The 7,716-nt window shown below is 50.6% G+C and overlaps 1 protein-coding gene across 1 annotated transcript in view; it reads right to left on the reverse strand.

Annotated features, from left to right (window-relative positions):
- Positions 1-7,716, reverse strand: part of Slc6a9 (solute carrier family 6 (neurotransmitter transporter, glycine), member 9) — a 44,955-nt gene that overhangs the window by 31,786 nt on the left and 5,453 nt on the right. The window contains exon 2 of the mRNA XM_013016785.1: positions 4,902-5,017. Within this exon, the coding sequence (XP_012872239.1) occupies positions 4,902-4,931 (30 nt within the window). The 5' untranslated portion in view covers positions 4,932-5,017. The remainder of the gene's footprint in view (positions 1-4,901; positions 5,018-7,716) is intronic.

A 7,716-nucleotide genomic window follows, 5' to 3' on the forward strand; every position in this document is an offset into this window, starting at 1 on the left:
AAAAAGTCAGAAGTGGTGCTGTGGCTCAGGTGGTAGAGTGTTAGTCTTGAGCACAAAGAGGCTCAGGGACAGAACCATGAGTTCAAGCCCCAGGACAGGCAAAGATAAAAAACAAAAAAAAAATTAATATTTGAAAAATGGCACAGTCAGATAGGCCTGAGTTCAAATCCAAGGTCTGGCAGCCTCTCACCGTATACAACCTTAAATAAGTTGCTTAACATGTCTGTTGTCCATTTCTGTATCTTTAAAATGTGGATATCTACCAACCACTGAATATAGGTAGCATTAATAATAACAATAAGAGACAATAGACATTAGGCATTTTCTGTGAATCCTAAACACTTCATGTATACTAACTCAGTCCTCCTAACAGTCCCATGATGGCTGCACAGGCCTTTGGGCTCCCTCCTAAGTATAGCCTTAGACCTTTCCAACTTAGCTACTCAGTGGGCCAGGCTCATGCAACCGGGCCCCAGACACACTCCCCTGAATTCCTTTGGGCACAGTCTAAGGGCCAAGGCCCTGGTTGGGCCACTGGCTCCAGGAAGGCCCAGTCACCCATGATGCCCAAAGGCTCACTTCCACCCAGGGTGGGCTCTGGCTGCCCTGGTCTGGGCTGGGTTCCCAGAACAGGCAGCCCTGGCTGGATGGCTTTCCCTGGCTCTGGCTATGGGGACAGGAGGCGGCAGCAGCCCAGCTGGGCCCTGGCTGTAATGAGGCCTCATTAGTGGGATCCAGCTGCTCCAGCCCCACTTAGCAAGGCTGACTCCCCTAGCCCCAGCCTTTTGACTTTTCTTAATAAGAGTGGGCATCCTTCCAGAAGGGCAAAGATTCTAGGGACTTTGTTGTCCTCTGTGACTCTGGAGGGAAGGTCCTGCTGAGCTAGTATTAAAGAGTGCTAGGGACATGGGGATGACTAGGGGAAGCTGTGTACGGGAAGATGAGGCCATAGGACTGAGTATGTGGGCTACAGAGGAAGTGAAAGGGGAACGAAAGCAGGGTCTTAGAGTCAAAGAAGCCTGAAGAAGGCAGGGCCTTTTCCTCTGGATCTGGACATTCCATTTCACCAGGGAAGTGGTATTCGCACATCTAGAACCATCAGAAAATCATTGCTTAAGCTGTCTTGTATAGAAGAGCACTTTCTTATAGACTGTGTGCCATCACTGAGCTAGGAGAGTATCTACTACCATGTGCCAACACCTGGGTTAGAATAGTACTAGATGCCAGAAGCTGTATCAGCAAGAGTGCCCACTGTGTGTCAGGTCCAATACTGAGAGAAAAACATTGCATGCTAGATGTGTGCCAGGAGAACACCCACATTACCAGAATAATGCTCAATCCAATGCTGGAAGGGTACTGTGTTAAGAGAGGGCCCACTATGTGCCAGGCCCTAAGCTGAGAGTTCCGTGTGTCTACTCATGTCAAGTGAACCCCTGTGGTATGCTAAGTCCTTCACATGAGGTGAAAATGCCCATCTCTGAGTTGAATAAGCACCCACTGTGCACTGGGCACCATACTAGATGAGTATCCACTGGGTGGCAGGCTCTCCACTGAGTGCTCAGGGTGTGCCAAGTTTGTATTAGCTGAGCATTTCCCACATGTTGCAACTTGTGCTGAGTGCCCAGGGCTGATAGGGCCTTCTACCAAGGGAGCGCTCAACATGTGCCAAACCCTGTGCCTGGTGAATTCCCAACATATGCCAAGCCTATACTAGCTGAGCACTTGCTACATGCCAAGACTGGACTGGATGCACGAGCACTCACTGTGTTCTAGGCCCTGTGATGAATGCTGCAGACAAGAGGTCTCCAAATCCTCAAGTCAAAGCAGAAGGGTGGGGCAGGCCCAGGTGGCTGCCGGTGTTTGGAGAGTCTTCTGGGACTTAGAAGCTCTGACACCCACCGTCGTGGTATCTGGATGACTCAATCAAAATGTTCAAAGACATGGGAAGAAGCCAACCTGGCTCAGGCCAGGGGAAGAGACTGAAATGGCCAGCCTGGGAGCTTGGTGTGAGTTGGTAGGGTTAAAACTAAGCCAGTCAAGACTCTTCTGCCTACTCTCCTGAGCTCCCCTCCTCCAGCTCCTGTCCTTTGAGACCCAGACAGCCCTGCCCTACACGTGTACAGAGGCCCTGGGCCTCCATGGAAGGACCATCCCACCCACCCTCGGTGCCCCCGAGCATCCCAGCTGCTCCCAGCTCGGAGGTACCCTGGCCAGCTGGGTCCTCGCAAGGCCCTGTCCTAAGATCCACTGAGGCGTGAGGGAGGCAGCTGAGCTGGCCTGGCAGAGACCATCTGGGCTGGGAGTGGGGGTAGAGACATGTGCAACAAGCATGTGGGCCTGGGCACGTGCTGGGAAATGGCTGGCTCCTCTCTAGGGCACCTGCCTGAGAGCCCAGAAGAAGCTCCTGTGATGATACAGGGCATCTGTTGATACTGAAGAGACCTGAAACCAGAGGTAAAGGGCAGTGGAAGTGAGGACCTCAAGGTAGAGGCTAGTTGTCCAGCTCTTCGATAACAGGAAACAAACAGTGTAATAGAAGCCACAGAAAAGCAGGAAGTTCTCGGCGTCATCAGCTCACAGACACATCTTCATCATCCTCTCTTCTGACCCAGGAGGGCATCTAGTGATGTAGCATTTGGAAGGAACTTCCTCAGCCACTGGGCCTTAGGAAGACACAAACACCTAGCAAGTGCTGACTTAGCTCCATGTTAGTAAGCAGGGATGGGTCTTGGCAGGGGCTGGCTGTATCCTAGAGACAAGCTCTGAATGGAGCAGCTTCGGTTCCAAACTGGGACCCAAGAATAGAGTAGCCCAAGGTCATCAGCAAAACTGAACAAGAAGCAGGAATAGAAATCTCTGAGTAACCACCGGGGGTACCCATGGGACAGATGCTATGAGCTTCAAACACAGCAGTGGGTAGAAGGCAAAGGGCGGAGGGCAAGCCCCAGCTATCTTTAGGCCATCCTGGTGCTGGGAACGGGAGTCCCAAGGCAGCATTCCCTCCCACGGGCGGCTGGAAGGCATAGCACCGGTCCAGGAAGCTCAGCTGGGACCTAGTAACTCAGGCTCTCTGAGCTGCCCACATGGGTACCCCAATTCTCCTGCTTGCCAGCTCTCCTGCCTGCCAGCCCTGCCAGCGTCACTCCAGAGAACCATGGAGTGCTTGAAGGGGCTCACAGGGCTTAGTGTCTCAAGGGAAGGAGAGGGGAGGGCTGAGATTTCCCAGGGAAAAGGTGAGGTCCTGCTTAGGTTCTAACACAAGATCTACCTCCCAGCAAGAGTTAATATCATAAACTCTCCATCTGTGCCTAACCTGAGCATCTCAACTGATTCTAGATTGGCTCAAAAATCCTTTCAGCTGGGCACCAGTGGTTCAGCCTGTAACCCTAGCAACTCAGGAGGCTGAGATCTAAGGATCACGGTTTGAAGCCAGCCCAGGCAAGAAGTCCAGGAGGCAGTTATCTCCAATCAACCACCAGAAAACTGAAAGTGGCGCTGTGGCTCAAAGTGGTAGATTGCTAGCCTTGAGCAGAAGAGCTTGGGCAGCGCCCAGGCCCCAAGTTCAAGTCCCACAACCACCACTACCACTAACAAAAAATCCTTTCTGGTTTATTCAGACTCCTTGAAGAGCTGGATGCTAGAGATTCAGAATAGGATTGGACAGAAGCAGAATCACCCCATACCTTTCCCCAAACCATTCCTCTGAACCGTGTTCTCTAAATCCCAGAAATTTTTGGTGAGAGACTAGGTTAGCTAAGAGAAGGCTTAGCAGAGACCCCAGGCCAACTAGTCTTTAATTAAATGAGGGAAGCAACAGAAGGCATTGATGGGGAGGGCTGTCCTCTGTCACTGGCTTCCTCCCCTGACAGCTGTCCAGTCTGGCTCGTCCCTGAGGCAAGATTCTAAGACAAAAAATACAACCATAGCCCTCAGGATAGGCTCTGGCTTCTTTCTCTTGCTTCCTGCTTCCGGTGCCAACCTGCTCCATCCATCAATGAGTCTTGCTCCCTCAAGACCATTCCCCAGGCTCTTGTTTCTTGAAGGGCCTTCCCACCACCACTCCTATGCTCTGAAGTAGAGGACAAAGGAGGGGCCATGGCTTGGAGAAGGGGAGGAAGATTATTGAGGAGATTTCAGAAGAAAATTCTAACAAAAAGTTGGTTTTCTTGTTTTTTATTTTTGTTTTTTGGTCGGTCATGGGCCTGAACTCTGGGCCTGGGCGCTGTCCCTCAGCTCTTCACTGGGGCGCTGTCCCTCAGCTCTTCATCTCAAGGCTAGTGCTCAACCACTTGAGCCACAGCACCACTTCTAGCTTTTTTCTGCTTATGTGGTGCTGAGGAATCAAACCCAGGGCCTCATGCATGCAACGCCAGCACTCTACCACTGAGCCACCATCCCAGCTCCCCAAAAGTTTTTTTAATGAAATTTGCATGAGAAAGCACCAGAGAAGTAGAGAAAAACCAGTGTCAGAGAATCCCTGATGAGCACATACTTGAATGTGCCCTGAGGCACAGCACTGGGTGGGTAGGAGCTGCCAGGTGCAGCCGTGGCACAGTCCTGGCTGTTCTCTCCTCCTAACAAGAGGAGCTGTGTCCTCTCCAGAGCACCTATCACCAGGACAGGCAGTGTGCCTTCCTGCGCCCTTCCCAGCAAGACTTAGCAGGGTTTCTGGTGGAACCTGCCCAGCTGTGAGCCTAGAGTTTGGTGCTGTCTCACTTGCTGGGTGAGGGGCTGCCTGCCTGGGGATTGGGAGAGCCCTGGTAATTGGAAGCCCTGGCAGTGCCAGCCCTGGTCTAATAGAGCCTCCTATACCCTCCCTTGTGCCATAGCAAGTAATTGGTAGGACCTCATATAGGGCTGTGTGTGCCCTTTACCTCCATCATCCTGGCCCCTGTACTCACCAACATCCCTTTGGCACCTTTTCCTACCATGGTGGCAGTGGGTGGGGGGCTCTGGAGACCTGGATCACACTCACAGGCTCTGCTTCCAGTGCCTTTCAGACAACGGACCTCAAGAGCTGTAGAAAGAATAGAAAGTAAGGTGAGACCTAGGCCCAGGCAGGCTAGGAGTGGCCCTCAGAACTCTCCAGAACAGGTAGTACAGAGCCCCACACTACCAGCTGGGAGGTCTTTGTGTCCCCCTCCCCCCTACTCCTTCAGCCTGGCCATTTTGCATCCTGCTCAATTCTGATGACCCTGGGGGACCAGCCCCTTCCAAGTTCTTCCCCCAACCCCTCTCCTGGGTCCTTTATTCTCCAGGCTTCCTGTCCCAATGGGCAAAGGTCTATTTTTGACTCTCCAGATGCCCAATCCTATAAAAGACAGAAAATGAACACAGAACTGGGACAGAGTCCAAGTCCTTCATCGTCTGTGTGAATGGCCACAGCCTTTGCCCAGGAGGGGAGTCAGCTTGGATCAGCACATGCTCCCCAACTTCAGCCCAACCAGCCACGATGGTCTTGCCCCATTCTGGTGCCATTCTGCTGCTCTGCACATGCCAGACTCACCAGGTGTAGCCAAATCTTCTTGCCTTCCTGGTTTTACACCAGGCTTACCAGGTGAAATTCTGCAAGTCCTTTAAACCTGGGCCCTATATGTCTTCTTCTCTCTGTACCCTTTCCTAGCACTCCACTGCCAGAATGAACAAATTGCTTCCTCCTTTCTGGATCATGCAGACTTCAACCTGTGCCCTTACCATCTCATATTAGACATATTTGCCTAGAAGTCCATCAACCACAAGCCAGTTCCCTGAGGGCTTGGGACTGGCTTTCTATTACTCTTCTGGGCCTAGCACCCAACACTGTGCTGGAGCTAGTAAGATAGTTGAAATGGTCGAAATGAAGGGGAACCAGTGGGACAGGGGCCTGGAATTCAGATCTGGTTTAGCATAGGATCTCCTAGGTAACATCGAAGAGCCCTCAGAGCCAGATGAGTTGGAAAGGTGTGCAGATAAATGATAGGATCAAGCCATGTGACAAAGCTCATAGGTTTAATAATAGAGATGAAAAAGGCATCATTTCTGACAGGCCTTAGGAGAAAAATCAACCTTCAGAGAGCCTTAACTCTCTCATGAAAGGATAGTCTTGGGTCAGATAGATGAAGAGGTTCAAACTCCACAGTGCCCGACCCTAAGGTTGATTTGGCTGTGCTTCTGAGACCTTCCCTGAGCAAACTTCACTGCCACAGCTCTTCCGGGTCACTCAGCCTCACCCAAGTTACCTATGAAAGCTACCACCTCTCACCCACAGGAAATCCCCGGAAGGATAAGGGAGAAGCAAGGAAACTACCTTTGCAAATAAGCCCTTGACTTCATTAAGCCCTTTGCCTTGAATCATCTGATCTCTTATAGGACTTGTCTCTTTAAAACAAGTAAGTGAAGAACTATGTGAACCACTTTTTCCTCCTTCCTTCTCTCTCTTCTTCCTTCATCTCTTTTCTTCTTTCCTTCCTTTCTTTTATTAATTATTATATATATATATATATATTTTGGTCAGTCATGGGGCTTGAGCTCTGGGCCTGGGCACTGTCCCTCAGCTCTTCAGCTCAAGGCCAGTGCTCTACCACTTGAGCCACAGTGCCACTTATGGTTTCTGGTGGTTAAGTGGAGATAAGAGTCTCACCAACTTTCCTACCCAGGCTGGCTTTGAACAACGATTCTCATATCTCAGCCTCCTAAGTAGCAAGGATTACAAGTATGAGCCACCAGTGCCCAGCCTTTACATTTTCCATGGTACCCAAGGGTTCAACCTCAAACATGGCAGAGTCCTTGTGAAAATCTGCATCTTGGTAGTGGTCCCACTACCAGATGGTAGATGGGAAAGGAAGAGCACCATTTCCTTTTGCCAGTGATCAGGGTTTGCCTCTGCCCCTCAGTGTCTTCTCCCAACAAGATTCTGTTCACATCTTTGGTCTTCTGGCAACAGTTAGTTACAGAAGGAAGCTATGTCCTTCAGAAAGGGATTGTATCCTCGTCCTTCTCACCCCTGGCACTGCCGGTGGCCCCTCCCTAGCAGTACACTTTCCATCAGACTTCCCTAAACCTGTCATTGAAGGAGTAATAATGACAATGATGATAGTAATAACAGCAGATGGTGTTATTAAGAGCCACCTCAGGGGCTGCAAATTATTATTCCCTTTAGTCAGGTGAGTAAATTGAGGACAGTGTCCTGGGACTGAAGCTACATAGTGTTCTCACTCAGGTCATTTCAGAGTTCCTCATCTAGCTTCCAAGTGGAAAGACCAACCCAGGCCAAATGCCTAGCCTGGAAGCACTGAGCAAGTTTCATCTCTGACATCTCTGACTCAAGCCATTATAATCAGGCAGTCACCAGAATCTGTTCTCAGCTAGATCCTCAGTGCTAGCTGCCTTTAGGTGGCTTATGGATTACTAGAGCAAGAACACTTAGTGACTAGACCAGGAGAATGAGTTGGTTTAACTCTCTGCTGCTTCTCCTGCCTTTCTGTCTAACGGCCCTATCTATCCAATCAAAAAGTGCCAGTTGACAGAATCAGAAGGAAACAGGTGATAAAAATACAGCAGAGGAGGGCTGGGAAGGTGGCTCAGTGGTAGAGCACTTGCCTTGCATGCTCAAGGCCCTGGGTTCGATCCCTCAGCACCACATAAGAAAAAAAAGCCGGAAGTGGCGCTGTGGCTCAAGTGGTAGAGTGCTAGCCTTGAGCTGAAGAGCTGAGGGACAGCGCCCAGGCCCAGAGTTCA

This window comes from Dipodomys ordii, unplaced genomic scaffold (genome assembly GCF_000151885.1).
Source record: "Dipodomys ordii isolate 6190 unplaced genomic scaffold, Dord_2.0 Scaffold33, whole genome shotgun sequence".
In the NCBI taxonomy this organism is placed as follows: Eukaryota; Metazoa; Chordata; class Mammalia; order Rodentia; family Heteromyidae; genus Dipodomys; species Dipodomys ordii.